At 48.5% G+C, this 22,500-nt stretch overlaps 1 protein-coding gene across 3 annotated transcripts in view; it reads right to left on the reverse strand.

Moving 5' to 3' along the window:
* ASIC2 (acid sensing ion channel subunit 2) overlaps window positions 1-22,500 on the reverse strand; it is a 528,892-nt gene that overhangs the window by 96,619 nt on the left and 409,773 nt on the right. The window contains exon 1 of one of the 3 annotated variants that reach the window (XR_011089935.1): window positions 1,781-2,992. The exons of 1 other annotated variant lie outside the window; for it this stretch is intronic. Coding sequence is in view for 1 of the 2 variants with exons in the window: in XM_068661006.1 (XP_068517107.1) it covers window positions 1,781-2,320 (540 nt within the window). In the remaining variant the exon portion in view is untranslated. Of the gene's footprint in view, window positions 1-1,780; window positions 3,081-22,500 lie in introns of those variants that run through there. One more of the 3 variants, XM_068661006.1, reaches the window with a different exon arrangement.

The following is a 22,500-nucleotide window of genomic DNA, read 5'->3' on the forward strand; positions in this document are numbered from 1 at the left end:
TGCCTTTCCCTCCCAGCCTCCAGAGGCAGCTTTTTCAACCTGTGCAGGATGGTGAGCAATCACAGTGCTCAGCAATCCTCCTGCAGAGCATTTAGCAAACAGCTACATCAAACAGAGCCTGCATTCAGCAGGTGCCTTGCTGTCCCTTCACCCGTGCCAAGCCAACACAGCGCTTCAGGCTTCACATTTCTTGGGCTACAGGATTCAACGTCACCCTTCCATGCTCACTACAACTTGGAACATGAGTTCATTAAAACCTGCAGCCAGGGCCCTGTCACACCAGACAAACATCAGCACACTTGCAAAAGGGGGAACTGAAAAGGAAAGGCAGCCTTCCAATAAGGCCTCTATCTGCCTATTCCCAAACTTCCTTCTGCCACTGAACTGCTTTGCAGACTAGTCCCGCTAGAAAGACTCTCTCAATGTTTTTATTTATTTATTTTTAGTTTTAAAAAGTATGCTATTTCTGCTCATCTTTTCAGCAACATATGCTAATTCAACAGTCCCAAGAAGCTCAGATCATCCCACAAGGATTTTCTCTCTCCGTCCCTTCACAGTCTAGCAGCTGGTGAGGCTGATGTGACAAGTCCAAAGGGAGGACAACAACTGGTTTTAGGTATGTATCTCAGACAGCACTTACAGAGCAGGGAATTTCAACTCCTCTCCTGCATGTGGAGTCGCAACAGCTCAAAACTAGTTCTCTCACTCCAGACACCAGCAAGGGTATTTAATCACAACTCTCTCTCTCACTCCTGGCTATCCGCAGAAATAAGAAGAGCAGAATATTCCAGCACAATGAACACCCAGCTGCTATCAACAAACTTTAAAAAGGTCATTAAAAGAGTCCAGTTTGAGCTCTCATTTAGAGCTCCTGCAACTTGCAAACAGCCCTGCAGGAATCTTTTAGGCAGATTATACTGGTGGTGGCTCACAAAGCATTTCAGGGGTTTGATCTTACAGTAGCATGCCCATGCTTTCTCCTGCCTTATGCACGAGGGCCTGGGGGGCTTTCTGGAAGGTAAAGGCAGCAGCTCCAATTAGTAGCTCATCATTTGCCAAACAAATCACACCACACAACTCCACACAGCTGCACAGAGAGACTCGGGAGAAATTCACTGGGCAGGAAAGAAGCAGGCACCAAGTGAGCATGGGCTGCCCCAGGACAGGCCCAGGTGCCAGTACCACTCCCCTCTTCTCCCTCCCCCCACAACATAACAGAGCAGACTTAAGTCTCAGCCTGCATCTGCAGACAAAGTTCACCTGAGGAGACCTTGCTTCCCAGCTGGGGATGAAAAAAGTTGAGATACAACTATGCTGGAAACAACACGGAAAACGTCACTGAAGTATCCAAGAGGGCTGCAGCATGCTCTTTCTTTTCCAAAATAAAAAGAGCGGCAGTGAGACCCCACTTCCCACTGCTGATGGCCTGAGTTAGCCTTTAAAACAGAAAGCATCAGCTTTGCTCCAGAGGGGAAATAAACATTCAGGGAGCTTCCCGGGCAGAGAGCTGCCACAGAGTCAGAGCGGTTCTGACTGGGGTTTGCAACGAGAACTCCACCGCTGCCACTCATTGCCCTGTCCGGGGAGGCTGTGCAGGGAACTGGTGTCCCACCTGTGTCACTGCCAAAGCCACAAACATCCTCCCTCTGCACAACCCCATGGAACGGTGCAATTGAGGGTGTGGGAGAAGAGTGCGCAGCCCCGTGGGTGTAGGGAAAAAGCGCACCGAGGAGAGCCTCGGAGGGGCGAGGGGAGCCGGGGGGTCCCGGGGAGCACTCACCGCGGAGAAGTTGTGGGGCCCGCAGAGCTCGCCGCGGTACTTGCAGGACAGCAGCATGTCCTCCAGCTGGTGGCCCAGGCGGTCCATGAAGTCGGCGCTGATGCCCTCGTAGTGGCGGGGCGGCAGGAAGAGGCGAAAGTCGGCCAGCTTGGCGAACCACCGCAACCTCGCCTCGTCGCCCCGCAGGAGCTCGGTGAGCAGCGGCCGGGCCGTGCGGTTGGGCAGCAGCAAGCCCAACCAGTGCCCCGCGTAGTACAGGTCCCCCTTGGAGAGGCGGGGGAAGCGGAGCGGGTTGTTGTTGCACAGAGTGACGGCGGGGAAGAGCAGCTGGCGGCTCCACTCGCTTCGCACCTGGGTGTGCGACGGGAAGGAGAGCCAGTGCAGGAGGCGGTTGGAGGACCAGGACAGGAGCAAGCCCAGCGCCGTGCAGAAGGCGAGCACCCACAGCGCCCGCCGCGGCAGCGCCGCCCGCCGCGAGCACATGTGCCGCAGCCCGTGCAGCCGGCTGCGCAACGGCGGCGCCCGGCGCCCCCTCGCCATCGGCGCTCCCCGCCGCCTCCCCCGCCGCCGCCGCCGCCGCCCGGGGCTCAGGGCGAGCAGCCCCGCTCCATCCCCGCTCCCCTCGCCGCGGCCGGCAGCGGCCCCGAGCGGCGGGGGGAGCCGCAGCGGGCAAGCCGCCGCGCCGGCCCCGAGCTCAGCGGCGGGCAGCAGTTCCGGCAGCGCGGCATGCCGGGCCCCGCTGCCGCTGTCGTCGCTGTCGCCGCTGTCGCCGCTGTCGCCCCCCCCCCGCACTGCCGCCGCACCCCGCGGGGGGCAGCCCGGCCGGCCGCCGCTCCCCGGAGCGGGGGGGGGCGTCGGCGCTCCCCGGTACCTCCGAGCTCCGGTGGGGCTCCGGGAGCAACCGGCGCCCCCCTCCGCGAGCCGCGGGACCCCCCCCCCCGCGCCTCCGGCGAACCCCGCTCCGCCGCTCAGCGCCGAACCCCGGCCGCGCTCCGCCGCTCCCCGTTGGCGCTCATGCCGCCCCGGCCGGGCTCCCGCTGGGAAAAGCCCTTCGCGGAGAGGAGGAAGAAGAGGGGGCGATGCTTCCCCCTGGAGCAAATCCCGCTTCCCAGGCGACTGCGGCGGCCAGCCCCGCCGCTCGGCGCCAGGCGCGCTCGGGAGGCGGAGGAAGGATGCTCGGCCCCGCTTCGCCGGAGGAGCCCCCTCCTCCTCACCCTATTTATCCCCCTCGGAGCAGGGGGGAGAGCGGCCCCGCTCGCAGCCCCCGAGCGCCACCGGCTTCAGCCGGGCTTCGGAGGGGTTCCTCCTTCCCTGCTCCTCCTCCTCCTCCACCACCTCCTCGTCTTCCACCCGCCAGTTTGTTTTTCCGATTTTCAGCAGCCCCGGGGGAAAACATGAGATCACGGGCTGAAGCAAAGCCTCTAGAAATACAGGCGAGGTTTGCTGCTTGCACCGGCCGGCTGCTGGGAGAAAGGGGGCTGCTTTTTGCTTCCCGTAGAAAAGCAACTGCACGTTCCCCCAGTACACGGGGAAATGCATCTCGGGGTCCCCCTTCCTCAGTCCCCACTCCCCACTTGCCCGTGTCCTACTGAAGCTAGCACAGGTCGGGCACAGAGCTTGTTTTTCCCTGCATGGGACACAGGTGCACACAAAAGCCCTGTCCCCGATGCCCTGGGGAGACAGCAGGCACTTGGGTTGTATTTTGGCATCTAGCTCGGGTTGCTTTGTTCTGATCCCTTCAAAGCCACTCTCTGTTACCTTCATCTTGATTTAGAATAGTACTAAGCAGCATTCCTATAATTGTACCCAATTAAGCTCTAAGTGGCTATAACTGCTTCGAATCCCTTCTGATATTTTCTCTCTGAATTCATTTTCCATTGCATTTTGATCTGCGGCGTATTTTTACCCAATAGATGGAGCCGTCACAGCCTGGTCAGCCCCAGCCTCTTTCGCAGAGTTTCCTTCCACTGTGGCAAGAGCTGAAAACGTTCAGCTCTCGCACCTTGGTGTGGGGCCTTCCCAGAAAACCCACTCCTGGCCCTGGGGCCATAGGAAAATGTTCAAGGGGCCTCATGCTGGGGCTGCTGGAGCAGGGATTTTCACAAGCACATGGACATGGGCTCAGCTTTCCTTCCTCAACAACATGGACAATTTTCAGTGCCTCTGCTCTTCATGTGCTTGTGTCCGTGTTCTGCACAAGTCTTACTTTTTTTTTTAAACTCATACCCATATTCCAAAATTCCTTTCAGATCTGGAAGGATGACCATGACTTTCTTAAACTGAAATGGTATGAAAAAGGGACAGAAGTGATTGTGTTTGTTATGACGTGACTTTGAGTAGCTTCCATAAACATCACAGCCTTTTCCTCCTGCTAGTTGAAAGAAGTGGGAGCTTTTCCCTTTGGCTCACCCACAGGATAATAAACATTCAAATACCTTTGCCATGAGGCAGTCTGAGGTTGTTTTACCCACGATACAATGACACAAACCTGAGGTTTGTGTTGGACTATAAACATCCTCAGATAAGCCCTTCTCCAGCACCATTACCACTACACCCTGCAGCACAGAGGGACTTAGTGCCAGGTGCTCTGGCAGTGCCTGGGCTGTTGGTTGTGCCTGCCTGGAGAAACATGACACAGCCCTGGACCTGGTCCACTTGCTTATTTTCCTTTTGTACCTGTTTGTACCTGTTCTTTTGGTGGGGCTAGCTTAGCAAAAGGGGATGTACAGGACACAACAGTTGGATGGTGTGGAAAAACTGTTTTCTTCCCTCATATGTGCCCATTCCAAATATCCACTCAAATTCCCAGCTTTATTTATCAGAAGGAAGAAATTGTATTTTATTTATTTATTTATTTATTTATTTAAACAAGAGAAAGCCGCTGGTAGATAGGAGTTGGATGGACAAGACCAACCTCACCCTGAGCTGAAATTCAAACACTCCCCACAGAAGTTCTCTGAAGACAAAACCTGACCACAAAAAGCAAAGCCTGCACCGGCTGGCCTGGTGTGCCCAGCCCAGCTACACATCCTTTAGAAACCATTTCCATTTCTTTTTCCCATTACCAATTCACCCTTGTGTGTCTCAATTGCTTCTTTACCCAGACATAGCAGTTTACAAAGCCTATTGGACTCAATGCATGGAAGGAATACTACAGCTGGAGCCTATATGTGTTGCTTACTAGTCAAAGAGTCACTTTTTAAATTATCCTTTTTTGGGAGAGTGGGATTGCTACTTCTGCTGAAAACCACAGTTTCAATGTAGACAAAACTGCACAGGAGAAATTCAGAGAACCATTTCAGGTGAATCCTGCTGTTCTCCCCCAAGATGTAACATGCATGCCCTCAAAAGATACAGAAAAGACAAATAATCTGAAGTTTTTCTAAACCAAAAGCATTGCCCTCTTTTGAAACTTCATTTTCACTTCAAACATTGACTCAGGTTAAGGCAAAAAGGATTAAATAAAAGCTTTGAAAGCCCTGTAAAGTAAATTATAATGCTTTCTTCCACCTGCACCCTTTGAGTGTTATTTAATTTATCTCAGAAGGGAGCAGAAGAAGACAAGGTTCAACCCCAAATGCTTTCCCCTGGCAATCTGAGAAACCTACAAAACCATGCCCAGAGCCTTGCAGCCCCCAGGGAGAGTAAGATGCTGAGTTCAGCGCTGGGGTCTGCAAGTGTGAACTTGGCTGCAGAGTTCCTGAATCATCTGGGCTGGGCTTGAAGGGCTGTGGTTTCATTCACCTGTGTGAACCCCAGGTGATTTATGGGATTTAGCCCATTACTCAGCTCTGTGTGCAGTTCCTGGTGTGCAAGTGGGCAGTGATTTTATCAGCAGAAGTTGTGCTTCCATCTTCCTGCAGCGGTTACAGGGGATTAGTCCCTAAAAGCAGGCAGCAAGATTATGGGAATGGGATGATGGGGCAGGACTGTCCAGCACCTCGCAGCATTGTTTTTCCCACTAGTAAACCCTGTGGAACAGGAAGGGCTTCATTTTAGCTCTCCGGAGCTTAAATCCAGGAGAACTAAACAGGAGGCTCCCTGTTTCTAAACAGGAGGCTCCCTGTTTCAAGGCCAGTTGTTCCCAAGCAGGGTCTTCAAGTCACCTTGAAGGGATCCTTTTTCCCCTGCAGGAGCATCCCTGGTGCCACTGGAGAAGGGGCTGAGGCCCTGAGGCAGATGTGATGGAGCAGACTGGTGTATCAAAGACAAACCTGCTCCTCTTTCATGTTCTGTAAACAGCAGTCTTTCCAGAATAATGCGCTGCTTTGCCTAACTGCTGAAAAAAAAAAAAAAGTCCTGCTGAAGCCACCATGTTATGAGAAAGTCATAAAACACTTGGAAATAGGGGTTTCCATGGAAGCTGCCATCTCAGAGTTAATTCTATTACTGCTGCTTCAAATCTCATAGTAAGCAACAGAACTGCTCTGGTGCAATATGAGACCAGCACAGCTCTGGGGAACCTGCAGAGTTCTGCCACCCCACAAAGACTGCCTTTATTCCGAAGTGGTTTTATTTTCTTTGGTTTGTTGGTTTGATTTTTTATTTTTTTTTATTGCAAGCAAATTATTGAGCTTCCAGGTGTGAAATTCTCCAAGGTAATTGAGTATTCTCAGAACAGAACCCTCTGAGGTACAGTCCTGCACTACATCTGTTACAGGGATTTTCTGGGTCTGCAGTGTTTTGGGGCTGCATGTGTTTTTAACATGGACAGATGAAATATTTGATCCATGAAAATATGGAAGGCACATAAATAAGATGTCAGTAGCCTATTTCTTACTCTGCTGTGTGCATTATGGTGTAGGTAGAATAGGTAAGCCAGCTGAATTTTACGACTCTGTTTTCAGATTCAGAAATATGGAAACTTCTGATACCTCATTTTCTGTGCCTTGTGTGTGTATTAAGAGAGAGAGAGGGGGGAAAAAAAGAGAGAGAGAAAAAAAAATGCCCAAGTGAGCAAAGATGCCGTTGCTCTTTCAGGGTTTATGCTGACACTCGCCAAAAAGCGAATAAAAGTGGGGTTTTCTAGGTGACAGCGAGCTGCTAAGGACTGATTAGGAAGATTTTAGGAGGTGGCACATCTCATCTGGGGGGTTGGCTGAGGCTGCCCCAAGAAGGTGTCGTCACCTTTACAGCAGCTGGGATACCTATGTTTGAAAGGATTCCCAAAGCAGGTCAAGCTCCTTCTCCCCACTTGTTTGGAGGGCACAGCATTATCAGCATTATTCATGAACTTTAATTGAAGGAGCAGAATGGTAATATATATCTGTATATGCATATATTTGTCTGTATAAATACATACAGATTTCTTCTGCAGGTAGAGAGGAGGAATGATTTTCATCTATTTTAAACTTCTCAGCTGGCACTCTCTCAATTATCTCTTTTTTTTTTACTTTTTTTTCTTTCTGTTTTCCATTTTAACACTGAAGAAAAGAGGAGAGGGAGTGAAACAAATGAAAATACCTCTGGCTTTATTAAGAACTAATTTTAACTTGAATCCTGAGCAAATTAAAAATCTAAGATCTCCCAGCCTTTTAACATCAGTAAGCTCTTTTTTTTTGGTTGTTGAACTCAAGAAATCTGTCAACTAGTGTGGGGCATCCCGTAGAGACCTGGTCAGAAGGGAACACAGAGACGAGCCATCTCCTGCTGCGCAAGGTATCCCTGCAGCCACCTTCCTGATGTCCAGAGCTGCCAGGAATGAGTAGAAGCCTCCCCTCTGGTGCTGGGTTGCAAAGTGTGAGCCCAGATGTAGTAAAATATTGAGGGAGAGACAGAAAAGGAGGCTGGCACCTGACAGCTGATCTCTTGGTACACTGGTACATTTCAGCCGTGTTCACCGGTCCTGCCGGAGTTACCCTGCATCCTTCCAGCACTGAGATGAGAAGGAGAAAGCAACACCTTGAAAAGTAGCTGGCAAGACGGCAGGGAGACGAGGGTTCCCGAGACACAGCCAGAGGCTGGACAAATTATTCCATCTCATCCTCAGGCAGACAGAAAAGAAAATTGAACATTATCTCTGTTTTGAAGAGAGAGCTTGTACTCCTGAACTTTGAGCCTTGAGGATGCTTTTCACACAGTGGTTCTGCAACTGTTTTTTTTTTTTTTTTTTTTTTTTTTTTTTTTGTGTGTGTGTGTGCATGTGTGTGTATTGTAATTTCTTTTCTTTTTCCTGTATTTAAGGGGATGAATTTTGCTTGAATTTTGCCTAGTGTTTTGCTGGGTGACCTCCTGCTATTTTAGCACGCCTTTGTTTCTGAGGGGCTGAACAGCACAGGAGCATGTTCCCTCTCCTTCATCAGGAGAGATGCTGCTGCTGCTTCACTTGGGTGTTTAATCATTCTCCAGAGCTTTTTACCGCTTTGTGTACACTGCCACACGAGATGTTCTGGCTTAATTAAAAAAGAATCAAGGGAAAAAAAAAATACACTAAGCACACGTTGCTACACAGATCTGTGTAATTCAGGGCTTTAGTCTGGGGCTGTGAGCAGTGAGCAGGTGGGAGAGATGATCCATGGGGGCTTTAGACCTCACCTGCACCTTCAAATGTGGGAGTGGGATGCTGTAGGCAGAGCAAAACTGAGCCCAATTCCGTGGGAGGAAGATGTCAGCTCCCGTGCCTTGGGATGGTAACGCTGGGTGCTCCCTGGACACAAGCCTGGAGTGTGAAAAATGGCTGATGGGTCTCTTCTGAACTTTGTCTCAATGCACTCAAATGTCACATCCTAAGGAGCAACAGCACCTTAGGAAAATGGGACCCTCAGTCTTACCAGTGGAAATTGGGGGCTGAACGTGGCAGCAGCCCCTGTGGTCATGTCAGAGCCAGTGTAGGGACAGGACTCACTGGAGGAATCATGGTGAATATTTCATGTCACCTCTTCTGTCTGGAGAGAATATTCACCTGCTGTCTTAATTCCAGTCTTCTTGCCTCTGCTGAACCCTTATTTCTCCGGCTAAATTTACTGGACCTAGCAAATACAGATGAAAGCTGCTCTGTGTTTAGATGCTGAAGTGGCCTGAAAATTATATCTCTCACAGGGAATTTTGCTTCTAAATCAAGTTAAAGGAGCAATTTCTTAAGTTAATATTTATTCTTTGTCTTTCTGAGGAATTTGAAGACCCTTCTGGGAGCCAGGTGGGAAACAGCTCTTTCTCCTCTTAAGCCTGTTGCTATTTCAGATACAAATGAAGGCAAAGAGGATGTCACAGCCCTGTTCTTTGTAGCATCAATGATGGAAGCAAGAAAAGTAATTCTTCAAACACTGCAACACGAGCTCAACTTGGAGCCCAGCTTTGATGGGATATGAGGGGACAGTCACCTCTTGCATGAAGCCTTTAATCCTGCACTTTGGCACCTGCTTTATTTGCTGCATGAGGGTCTTCCGCTGGAAAGCATGTCTGTAAACAGCTGGGCCAGATCAGGGTCTCCCCACAATGGCTTTGGTGACAGTTTTTAGGACTGAGCAGCCTTGGACCAGTCCCACAGCCAGGATCTGACTCAAGTGTCCCCAGATCTCCTTGTTACTGGAAACAATTTGTAGCACAAAGCATTGCAAAATGATTCATTGCTGCTAAATTTCTGTTTTAGGGTTGTCATTTTCTTCTTTGTTAATGAGTAAGTGGCTCTGAATGGAAAGCAGAAATAGCCAGGGCAAGAGTCAGAGGTTGCAGCATGAGCAGTCACCTGGAGAAAGATGTCTTGAGGACTGGCAGAGAGGAACACACATGGGCTGGTGTTTGTGGGCTGGGCATGCATGCAAACCCTCATCCTGACTCACACACCAGCATGCTCTAGCTGAGCACAGAGGTCACATTGCAAGAAATCAATAAATACAATTATTATAAAAACTGCCAGTCTACCTGAGGGATGCATCTGGAGGCAGCAGAAGGCAGAGCTCCAGCACGCTCAGCTTTGACCTAATTCTGCTCCTGTCATGTTCACCCTGTGACAATCAACTCCCAGGGTGCACAAGCTGGCAAGGCAGAAGAGCCATCCAGCTCTTTGCAGATATCTGGGGATATTTCCCCAGGAAAACCACCCCTTTCTGAAGAACAAAAACAATCCCTTACTTTGTCAAAAACAAACAAACAAACAAACAAAAAAGGAATTCCCATTTAAAAAATAAATAAATAAATCAGATGAAGCATTTTGACAGCCCTGAAGTTACAGAACTGCTCCAATTCCTTGCAATTTCAATGGGAATTTTAGCACAGCTATTCAGAGAAAATCACCGGCACCTGCAAACTCTCCTGACACCAGCAGCTCCTGCAGAAGGAGAGTTGGGGGGGGGGGCTTATACCTTTCACCGACTGGCTATGCTTTGGCCAGGACTGTCCTAACCAATATTCCACCCATCCTTGCCAGGGGATGCCAGGCAGGATGTGAGCTGGGGCAGGTGAGTGCTACCTGCAGGGCTGCCAAGCAGTAAGGAGCCATCTAATGCTTCTCTGGCAGGCTAATGGGTGACAGCAGTTGTGTGGGAAGACTAATGGAGAAAAGGTTTAATAAAATAGAAGCGCCATCCCTAAGTTGTTTTTTTTTCCTGATGCTTTTTTTGCAGTTACGTAATTTTGAAATGACATTGATTTTAAAAAAGGAAAAAAGAAAGAAGGGAGGAAAGAAAGAAAGAAAGAAGGGAGGAAAGAAAGAAGGGAGGAAAGAAAGAAAGAAGGAAAGAAGGAAAGAAAGAAGGAAAGAAAGAAGGAAAGAAAGAAGGAAAGAAGGAAAGAAAGAAAGAAAGAAGGAAATGAAGGAAAGAAAGAAAGAAAGAAGGGAGGAAAGAAGGAAAGAAAGAAGGAAGGAAAGAAGGAAGGAAGGAAAGAGGGAAAGAAAGGAAGAAGGACAGGAAGAAGGAAAGGAAGAAGGAAAGAAAGGAAGAAGGAAAGGAAGAAGGAAAAAGAAAAGAAAAAACACCACTGGGAAACTTTGAACACTTAGGGTTGAATTCTGCCCTCGTTGGCAGAATTTTGGATGTCCTCCTCCATGAACTTAAGGGAAGAGGGCATCTCATAAGAGAGGCTGAGCCCCCATCCCAGATGTGTCAGCTGTTATATGTTTCTGGTGCTCAGACGCTCACAGATGCCTCATGCTTACTTGTGCAAAGCCACCTCTGTGCTTCCTGTGCTGTGTTGGAGGATGCCTGGGGGTTTTAGCTCCCGCCTGCTGTAGGGGATCCAGCCTTGGGGTTTGCTTGTAAGGGATGGAGGGAAAAGATGAGGGTGATGGTGTGTGAAGGAGCAGCACTGGTGAATGGCTGGAAGCTGTGAGCTGAGGGTGAGAACCTCATCCCTGGTTCCCCAGCACCAGAATGGGCTCAAGGCTGGGTGGCAGCCAGAGAAACTCCCCTAAAACCCCACTGGGATCGCTGGACTCCCAAAAACTTCCATTGAGTTGTGAGCTGCCCCCAGGGCACAAGGGGAAGCCATTGGTGGTGTCATGCCTGCACTGAGATGCGAAGCCAGACACCTTGCTCTGTGCATCAGCTTCCCTGCCCAGCTCTGCTGTTCAGAGCTTCAGGTTTCCAGGCAGAGGCTGGCAGAGCTGGAAGCACGGTGGGACCTGGCTGAGGTCAGCTCTGGCCAGGATCCAGCCCCTGACACACCATCCCCTATCACATCCTAGCTGGTGGAGACTTTATTAATGCTTCACTGTCAGCTCCAGTGTTCATTTCATCTGAAGGTGGACTTCTTTTTGTGCTATTAAAAATACATGTTTTCTTCTTTAATATAACCCTATGGGAAGCCGAAATGAAGGAAGTCCTAAGGTGGGAATAGCCCCAAAGAAATAAAACCACAACAGAAACCTTCCCTTCCCTTCCCTTCCCTTCCCTTCCCTTCCCTTCCCTTCCCTTCCCTTCCCTTCCCTTCCCTTCCCTTCCCTTCCCTTCCCTTCCCTTCCCTTCCCTTCCCTTCCCTTCCCTTCCCTTCCCTTCCCTTCCCTTCCCTTCCCTTCCCTTCCCTTCCCTTCCCTTCCCTTCCCTTCCCTTCCCTTCCCTTCCCTTCCCTTCCCTTCCCTTCCCTTCCCTTCCCTTCCCTTCCCTTCCCCCTTTTCCCTCCCCTTTCTGGTAGTCCCCATAAATACTGTTTAATTTCATGTTCATGACTCCTTCCCGCTCTCTCATGCTCCTAAAGCTGTTGGATGTGAGTGCAAGGTGAGGGCACGTGGCAGTTTGGTGCTTCTCTGAGCAGTGGTTAATGGTCTGGAGAATCCTCTGGGATGGCATGTCAATACTTTTTGTCTTGTTAAGGCTTTTTGTGTTTAAAGCCTCCTTGGAGAACTGAGAAAAGTTGTTTGGAAACAAACCCAGTAAATGCTTCCTAAAGCAAAGCGCAGAGCTGCTGTGTGCCCTCTCTTGAGCAGTCCCCTCCATGTTCTCCTTGATGTCAGCAAGAAATTCCTCCTGCTTCACATGATCTGTTTTAATTTTGTCATTAATCTTGTAAACAAGATGCTCCTAGGACGCAATTTTTCTTTTGCCAACATACTGGGCTTTAAAATCTGGGAAATTAACAGATCCCATCTTCTTTACCCCCTTTGCCAGGACCAATTTTTTTGGTGCAAGGAAAGGTGATGGCAGCCGAAGATCTTCAAATAAGGGGGAATCAGGAGCTGGAAATCTGCCAGCTGGCAGAGCGTGCCCCTAAAAGCCTCCTGAAACCTTCCGGAGGAAAAGCAGGACTGTTTGTTTTCCTTCATGGTGCTCCTAAATATTAGTGCAGCATCCTCCCATGTTCCCCATTTAGCCCCTGGAGATAGTGACGTGCAAGGTTTTATCATATCTCTGACAGCAACAGGAAGGGACTGAGATGAGACATTTTCACGTGGACACAAAAAATCCTTGACTGTGTTACTCACAGTGGGTGTTTTTCATGACAATAGGATTTTTTTCTCACATTCATTGACATTGCATTATGCAGTAAGTCCCCAGGGAACTGTTCCCAGAATAATTGCACAAGACAAATAATCAGTATTTCCAATTTATTTTCTTCTGCTCTTCCGGATGGAGCAATGTGGTGCTTCTTTGTGATAATTGGAAACACCTGATGCTGACCTCAGGAAAAGAAGGAAGAATTCAAAATACTGAATTTAGAGCCAGCATGTAGGGAGACTTGGCATCCTGTGCTTGGAAAGCTTAGCCTGGGACAGCTTGGATCACTCTCCCCAAGCTCCCTGCATTCTTGTGAAGAGACACAGCTTTTGGGTAGAAACTCAGTGCTGGGCTGCAGTCCATTTTGGGGGAGGTGTCAGCAAGGACCAGCCACCATCTCAGCTGCAGGTCTGGGGGATACAAGCTTTATGCCTGTCCTGCCCAGTTAATCCTTCCTTCACTTCTCCAGGGAAGCTTCTGTTACCGAGACGTTGTTATTGCTTCTTGGTGCTCAGCAAAAGGTGGTTTGGGATACCAGTATCACCTGCGCTAGGATCAACCCTCTGGCCAACACAAACCAGCGTCCTCCTGTGAGCACCCAGAGCCTGGGTTGCACCCAGAAATATTGACTAAAATTAGCAGAGATCAAAGCAAGCTGAAAAGCACTGCGCTCTCCAGCAGGTAGCATGAAAAATCATTATTAATACCAGATACCACCTCTGGCTTCAATGGACCAACCACAGGCTGATAGAGATTAGCAGAGTATTTGGGGGAAGGGGTGTTACATGCTATCCTTTTTTTTATCCCATTCAGGCTGCAGCACAGCATGTACCAATGTGTGCTTCTCAGTCACCTCTTGTGAGCAGCAGAGGTTGGCACAGCCGTCCGTGTGCTTGCGATGAATTTTACACAGTGCACTCATGAATGGAGAGTTCATGAATAACCCAGTATCAATTACATTGTGCAAGCATTATAAAGATGTGTATTTTTAATTTGATGTTATATAAAGATAAAGAATAATGAAGTTTTACAAAATGCCAAGGAGAGGCTGCTTGCTATCTGCTTCTAATCCAGCCAGAGCAATCACCCACTGCAGCCCAGTGAAAGCTTTCTGCTTTACTGGATTTACTGTACTAAGGAGGTGGAGGAACAGCGCAGCTTCACCGAAAGTACACCGGGCACAGCGCCAAGCACAGGGGACAGCAGTCATAAATTGCTGTTGTGGGCAACAGCTGTGTTCATGCAATCTTCCCAGCATGATCAGTGCCACAAGGAGGCTGGACCACAGCCGCAGCAGTGCCAGGGAGCCCACCCTTGACTCCTCGAGGGTCTGCATCTGCTCAGCTTCAGGATGTGGGAAGTGGCAGCACAGAAATGAAGCAGAATGCTGTGCTCAGCTGTGTCTAGCAGGGCCAGATCTCCTCAGATGGGTCCTCTGTGCAATATAGAAGAGACTTTAAAGGTAATGCATGCCTAAAGATGTGTGAATTGGCCTCAGTGCGACCCAGGATCATCTTATCTCTTGTGGGTTGCTCTCCCTGAGGACCAGATTTCCTTCCCACTTCCACTGGTGTAAACCTGATGCACCCACACTGAGTTTCAGAGGGAAATTCAGACTGGCACATGGCCTGGAGCTACTATCATGAGTAACAGCTTTGTGTATCTTCACTGAATCAGCTACCAGAATAACTTAGGGTTTCTATATCCAGTAGCTGCCCCAGATTCATCAACACTTCCTGAGAGTTAGGGTTGTGTACACATGCTGTGCTTGCTTTTATAATTGTAATCTCTTGGTTGTTTTACAAACATTAGTTGCTGTTATATATGGAGTGGTAATTCGTGTCGAGAAAATGGTTGATATTAATAAAGAAGGGGGAGATTTGGGAATGTGGCCATGGGGGTTGGAAAGCTCCATGGTAGATAACATTAGACTCTTAATGATGAGGCCATCAGGAATATAAAAGAGTTTAGAGGGAACAAAGAAGGGTGATTCAGGAGACTCCATGCGGTCTTGGGTTGCTTGTTCTCCAGCCATTAAGGCGTGGAAGTTTCTGGGTGTTTGCTGTTGCCGGGCAAGGTTGACCAATGAGTTGTTTTGAAAAGGACTGCTGTGGGATGAAGGGTATAAGAGGGGAGCCTGTCCTCGAGATTAAAAAAAAAAAAAAAAAAAAAAGACAACACGATATAATGAAAAAGATATAATGAAAAGCCATGAATAGGGACAGGCTAGCAGAAGGGAGACCAGGACAGGAACAGGCACATTGATCGCCTCATGAAGATAGGTTCGGCCAAACTCAGCAAACTGCTCAGAGAAGCTCGTACAGAAAGTCACTGGAAAGAGGTGCACTGGAGCTGGAAAGAAGCTCGAGCTGAGAGAAGCGGACCTGTGCACACAACTGCCCCTCACTGGTAAGCAGTTGCGCATTATGGGGAATCATACGTCCTTACGAACAAAGACTGTCCTGGGAACCTTACGGCTTATTCTCTTTATTAACAGTCGGACAGATTATGATCCTGAAATATGGGACCAAACTGAGGTCAAGGTGTGGGACTCTGCAACTAAAAATGACAAGGTTGCGCTGGGATTGCTCGGCACCTGGCAAGCAATCTCTGAGGCCTTAAAGAGCCATGTGGTGCCACAATCACAAACGTGTGGTTTGCCAGACAGTGAGGGAGCTGCGGGTTCATCCATCGATCCTTCTGCTACACTATCGGCCCCTCTGCTGCTACAGACATCGAAGGCTTTTGCTGTTATGCCCCCTGCTGACCTGGACGTGCCTTTTGACCCAGGCCTATTGGCCTTGAAAAGGAGATGGATATGTTTTTCTTCGATCCAGGAAGAATAGGATACATAAGGCCCGAAGGCTGAGTTGCTTAACAAATTAAAGCGAGACATATTGTTCCAGGACTAGCCCTGTAATTCTCCTGTGTTTGTAATCAAGAAAATGAATAGAAAATTGAGACTGTTAAGTCATGGAAGATATGGGAGCACTTCAACCAGGATTACCAACTCCAACTCTGCTCCCCCAGACATGGACATTAATAGCAACAGACTTAAAGGATTGTTTGTTCTGATTGTACATATGTATAGGCATACTTGGGTTTAATATGTAAAAGCAATGTTCTATATATTTAGAAAGTTTGATGTTCGTGTGTGTGTGTTGGTAGAGCATAGATTCCCTGCGTACCTAGCGCTGTTTACTTGCCTTTTATAAATATTACTAAATTCAGATTGAGTTGTATCTTAATTTATAACAAAATGCTTCTCATTTGGCTTTGGGATTGGTGTGTTTGCATGCACCCTCACATGGACACGTGTGCTGCTTTGGATGTTTGTGCAGCCCAGGTCTGAGACTTGCACACCTTTATGTGATCATGCTCACAGCAACTCTGGGATGTAACTGTTGCTGCCTCTCTGACCTACAAGTGCTCCTGCCACGCATCACCAGCTGCAGCACCAGGTGCCTGTCACTGCAGGGCTTGCTGCAGCCCCTGCATGGGATGGGCCCTCCATCCCCAATCGCATGACCGCTCAAGGGAGCACCTTTTAATTACTCTTTGCCTTGCATCACAAGGAGCACCAGAAGGCACTGTCTGTGGGCAAACCCATTGCTGTCCCAGCCCGCCCACAGAGGAGAAGCAATGGCTCGGGGCAGGGAGGCAGTGCATGGGGCTGGAGTCCAGGATCCATCCTTCTGTCAGGGCTCCCATGCACGGCACATCTCCCTGAGCCACTTCCTGCATTGAGACGCACGCAGTAAAACCACCACAGCTGCTCAGCACCAGGATGCTGGAGGTGGGAGTGGGATGGATGGAAATCAAAGATTTCTTCTGCTTTCGGACGCTTTGTCATTTTCTTGTTTGCCTGATGTTTTCTGTGTGTTTGGTTAGAGCCCCTCAGTGCTTGAAGAAGGTGTGACACATGGTCATAAATAATCATTATCTCCCCAACTACTTCCTATTTGAAACATTTTAAATAAATAGATGTAAGTCTCCTAAAATGTGAGCTTTCATAAAACTGTATTGCATTTGCATGCATGCTGCTTTCAATGAGAAACCCCTGCTGAGAAACATGACTGGCTAGATCAGTATTTCCTGATCCACAATGGGAAGTGAGGTTGCTCTGTTGCCGGGAAATAAAACGGTAAGATCAAACACTGGAATATTTTGTTTTCTTGAAAGTGAGTTGCTTCACACCATGCACTGAGTTTTCTGCTTATGAAATTGGCTGTGGATTCACAGTCATGTAATTTCAGATGAGGTCGTGCTGTCAAAGAAACATCTGGTTTTGGCAGTGGGATTGAATGGGGATGGGGTGCAGGGTTAGGGTTAGGATTATGGCTGCCTTGCTTACTTAACGGAGAGCATCATTCTCTTGTGATAAGCATTTTGAACCTGCCTCCCAGTTTTTTCAAACTCTATGGGTGACTTGGGGCACCAATGTGTGCACTCACCAAGTCCCAGGTTTCCAGATGGGGATGGTGAAGGAAAGGCAGTGGTGACAGACGTTTTCTGCTGTGGGCACAGCCCAAGCAGGACCCACTTGCAGCTTTGCTAGTGCTGGCAAAGGGGGAAACTGTAGCTGGGAAAGCTGAGTGTCCTGGCCCCGATCCTGCTGGGACTGTCCAAGCCAGAGCATGGACCTCCGATGGCTTTGCAAAGCGGCAAAAGACACTTTGCTAATCCAGCTACACTGGAGTGAGAAGCTCAGAGGTGCTGAGGCCAAATTGTTTGCTCCATGAACAGCAAAGTGCCGCAGCCAACTTCCTCTGCAGTGTGGCCGGGTACGAGCTCAGCACGATGTCAGAGCAGACCCAATTAGCCAAGAGAAGCACACACAATTAGGAGGGCACTGCTGGGTCGTTCTGCTTGAGCTGTTTAACAACCACAGCAAAGAGCTCTGACAAGGCAGCAAGGTTAAAGCTGGTGTAAAAAAAAGGTTGCTCACATGACATATAGGAAATGCTGGAGTGAACCAGAAAATACTCATGAAGAAAAGTGGCTTGTGGTGATGCAGTGATGGTGGAAATCAGGCAAAGCCCAGACTGTGCATGCTGGGCTCTCAGATGCCACCCGTGTCCCCAGACATCTTTGCTATCAGCTTCTTCAGACACCAGCAAAGAACAGTAGCTAGGGGGATGCAGGCAGAAAAACAGCTCTCTGCATGCATGCTCAAGGCTGTGGCACATAGGAGGAGGTAGGAACCAGCTGAGGGTAGTAGATCAGTGTCTCTCAGCACTTTACGGTAAAGTATAACCAGGGAATTCTAGCAAGAATAATAGCAGTTGTAATAAAAAGATTAAGATGTCCTGCAGAGGTGTGCCCATAGCCGGCCTCCGCACTACAAGCCCAAACACCCGTATGGTTGGGAAACAAGACAAATGCCACTGAAATAAATAGCGGACAGGCTCAGAAGGACTTTTCTGTATGCGCCCCGTGTTTTATCATCATGCAGAGAGATTTTAGAGGAGATCATGGAAACAGCCCTTTATTTCATCCCCTGTCCTGCAGGACTTGATGAAGTGTGGGAGACAAAGGGATGTGGCCAACCTCTGTTCAGTGGTTTGTGGGGACAGGACAAGGGGCAGAGGCCACAAAAAGGAGCACTGGAAGTTCTTCACCAATATGAGAAAGAACTTCACAGTAAGAGTGATGGAGCACTGGAGCAGGCTGCCCAGAGAGGTTGTGGAGTCTCCTTCTCTGGATATATTCAAGGCCCATTTGGACACATACCTGTGCAACCTGTTCTAGGGAACCTGCTTTGGCAGGGGGGTTGGACCCAGTGATCTCTTGAGGTCCCTTCCAACTCCGACAATTCTGTGATTCTGTGACCCCCAGAGCAAAGCACTGCAAAAGGCACTGGCAGAGTCCATATTGGCACAATAAAAACATCACTGGCCTAAAGAAAGAAGTGACAAAGCAATCTCAGCAGGAGATGGAGCTCAGCCTCCCAGACACTTTGGTAAAGGCTTGTTCAATTTAGTGCACGGTGGCCAAGTTAAATATTTCTTGGGCTTATTACAATAAGGATTTACTCTCCATTCACGGGGTTGCACAATAAGTACCAGCCAGTCAGAGCTTAATTAGCAAGGAATTACTTACAGAGATGAGAAACTGCTACTAAAGCCAAGTAAAGCAAAGAATTGCCTGTGTTGTCCTGGAGTGGCCAGGCAGTGGGGCTGCTACATGGCACAACCCATCGGGGCAGCATCCCTGCGAGAAAGAGTAATGCCACTTGCAAGGGAAGGCATGGGAGTAGCGCATAGAAACAACAAACATGCAAACTGTCAGCATGATTCACTGAGTAATTATAGAATAATACAGTGTAAACTATTAGGATATAGTAACAATAAGTCAGGATTGATTCATCTTGTTTAAAACTTCAGGCTACCTCCTAAGTATTTGTTACCTTTTGGAGCCTGCTTCACACAGGAGAGGGAAGCTGAAGGGTTCTGCTGTGCGGGAGCTGGCACCGGAGCCTTCTGCTTCTGACAGCACCAAACTTGCAAAGGTAGAGCCCATAAATCAGCAGGGCTGATGCCTCTGCTAAAGGCAGATGTCTGCTGGAGGCACACAGCTGAAACCATTGCAGCAAAGATGGGGGCACAGGTGGCATCTGCTGGGACAGGGAGGGAACAAGGGTTATCGGTTCTCCTGCTTTGGGACAGATGAAGCTGGGGGTCAGGCGGATTTCACTGGACCTTTTTTACAAAGGTGCAATATTCCCAGAACCCTAGTATTTGTTAAGGTTTGCCCACGCTGAACCATTTTTAATAAAAGCAAAGTCAGAAACCAGCTAAAGAGGAAGCTGACCTCAGCTCCAGACAACTGATTACATTAACATATTGGGTTTCAACTGAAATTTAACCATTTTCCTTCCCAGTCATTGGGTTCCTTTAAAATAAAATAAAAACCACTTAACCATTTCTAACTGAAACTTTCCACTCCAAATATGGCAAAAGGAGCACTGAACAAACTGTGAGCCCTGCTGCCTCTGCTCTCTCTCTAGCAGCTCTTTGGGGCAGGATGGATGTCAGCTCCAGCCTTTCATTGCAAGCCACTTCAGTGAGGTGAATGACATTTTTACTGAAAATTTTCAATCCCCAAATCCTCAGTTGGCAGGTCTTAGTATTGCATTGCTGACTGATCTCACTTACTAAAGGCAATCCTGTGCTCCAGAAATGCTTGTACAATGGCCACTTACACAGCCTGCTGCCTTTACAGTGAGGGTGACATGTGGATATCACCCTGTTTGTAAGTGCAGATTTGCACCCATGTACAGGCAGCGTGCATGTGCACACATGTGCAGAGCCAGATGCTTCTGCAGGGTACAAGCCCAGGCAGGCTGGGGAGTCTCAGGGACCAGCAGGCTCATTTTGCCTACCAGCGCCAGCAGAAACACTCATGCATGGCATAGGATGACAGGGCTCTGGAATGGGACAACATAATTTAACTCTGTTGCAAGAAATAGCTGAGATCTTTAATTGCTTGGTAAATCTGGCCACAACAAGCCACTTGTTTGGGTCTGCTGAGGAAAAAAAGAATAGCAGGCAGCTTAAGGAGATATCCTCTAACATCTCCAAGCCATGTCAGCAGGGCAATGGTGGTGAACAGGACCAACATTTTGCTGACTAACAGCCTTAGAGGATGCTCAGCAGGTTGTGCATGGACACAGCATGTACCACCATCTCCTAAGGGAGGGGCTCAGCTGGCAAAACCCTTGAGCTGGCACGGGAAGCCTTCCTGGCACACAGTGTTGCTGTGTCAGGAGCCCTGCGCCAGCACACAGTCCCCGAGGTGTTTTTCTTTATCAGGGCACGAGACCCAGTGGCAGGAGTCACCACGCTGCAGCATTGATCAAAAGGCAGCACAGCAGGAGCAGCTGTCCATCAGCTTGAGGCTCAGTTATCCAGGCTACGGCCCTTCTCCACAGAGATGTAATCAGCTCCTTGGATATCGTGTCATGCTTCCACTTGCCAGTTATCATCTTTTGTGTGCACTTCCTAGACAGTTCATCACTTGTGCATACACTAAGCGGATATCCTTCCCCCTGGTGGGACCTGCCTTGCTCCTGTTTGATGCCAAACCTTTTTCCCATGTGGAGGAAAAAGGTTTATCCTTTTTCCCTATGGACAGCTGGCAGTGCTGTGTGCAAGGACCTGGAATGAAGGTGGCAACATGTCCCTAGGAGAAACCCTGCAACCCTTGTGACCTCTGGTTATAAAAGCCCGTGGGGTCTGTGACCAAGACCATGAGGCTGCGCTCTGCACTTAGCAGTGGTTCTGAAACTGAGGAAAACTTGGCATGGCCTGTCCATTTTTTTCACTCTGTAATGAAATTTCCAGGAGTATCTCCAGGCATATTTGCAGCTTGTATTCACAGTTGAATTCTTTGGTGGCAATAGTAATGAGCAATGATTTTTGTTCTCTGGGTTTCAATACTCATAACATTTCAGTTTTTCGGCATTTGATTATGTATTAGACATTTAAGATGCATTTATAATATTAACCTCTCAGAGAAGGCCACTCCTAAAACAGCTCTGTTTGCCTAGTTAAAATGTGACTCTTGCTGTTGTCTGTACTTGAAGTGGTCTGAGTCAATGAATCAAAGATCTGAAATGCTAAAACAATATATATATATTATATATATATAAAATACAGGGGGGAGGAGAAACCTCCTTTCCTAACAAACGACCTGTGCTGTAACATCAGCCACTTACTCATTTGTCAGAGCAGTGCGGTTCTGCTCAGCAGCACCACGAGTTGCAATTTATAAATCTGAATCCCATTTGATGCTTTGCCACCTCGTGATGCTGTGGGAGGCAGAAAGGAGCAGTGGCTCTGGACCACACGCCCTGCGCTGCCTTCCCCATCCTTCCCAGTGGCTGTGACAGGGTGGAGCTGCCAGAAGGGCAGGGTGATGCACCCAGCAGTCCAGTTTCTGGGGCTAAGGGAGGATTTTGCAAGCACTAAGCAGGTTTTTCTGCAACTGGAAGGTGTCAAAAGAGTTGAAAGGGATCCCACTGCAAGTCCAACCTGATACAGAGCCTGGAGCAGCACTAGGGGTTCCACCTCCCCATCCCGTGGGTGAGCAATTTGATCACCCTCACCCTCCCCATCCTTCTGGTTTGGTTTGGACCCTCATTAATTGCTCAGACTTTCTAAGTTGTCCTTCTGTTTGTGCTGTAGAAGTAACACTAGATGCTCAAGACCAATGGACACAGACCTCTCTGCTGGGTGCTGCCCAAACATGCCACAAGAAGGGAATTCTGACAGCACAAGTATCCAAATGAGGCTGCAACAAACACAAGGGAGAGTGACTGTCCATCACACAATACAATACAACACAGAACTGCCCCCAAACCAAAAGTTTGTAATGTCAGGTTGCTCCAAGCTGCTCCCTGCCTCCTCCTCTTCTCTCCCACTGTCCTACATGGATACAGACATCACCTTGTTGCACAGTGTTTCCTCACGTTTGTGAAATGCTGGATATAATACTGGGGAGAACTGTAGGAAACATTTGGAAAATAACGATAACTTTCTCTTCTCTGCCCCACAAGAAGCACCTGAGTACTGAAGACCAACACTGAGTGTAATGGCAGAGCCAAGGTAATAAAAATTCTCCCTTCAAACAAGCTCCATCCATCCTTGTGTGGTGCAGGTGGGAGTCTTCCTGAACGCAGTGTGAAATTGTGAAAATAAAGACAGCATCATCACTCACAGGAGAAGTGAAGAGTAGAAATGATGAATGAAGAGTGTTGAGCCAAAGCATGTCTTGTGTTCCCCATACCCAGAAAATTTTCACTTTGCAGCTTTTAATGAAATCCTTTTTTTTTTTTTTTTTTTGTACTAT

This window comes from Anas acuta, chromosome 25 (genome assembly GCF_963932015.1).
Source record: "Anas acuta chromosome 25, bAnaAcu1.1, whole genome shotgun sequence".
Taxonomy (NCBI): domain Eukaryota; kingdom Metazoa; phylum Chordata; class Aves; order Anseriformes; family Anatidae; genus Anas; species Anas acuta.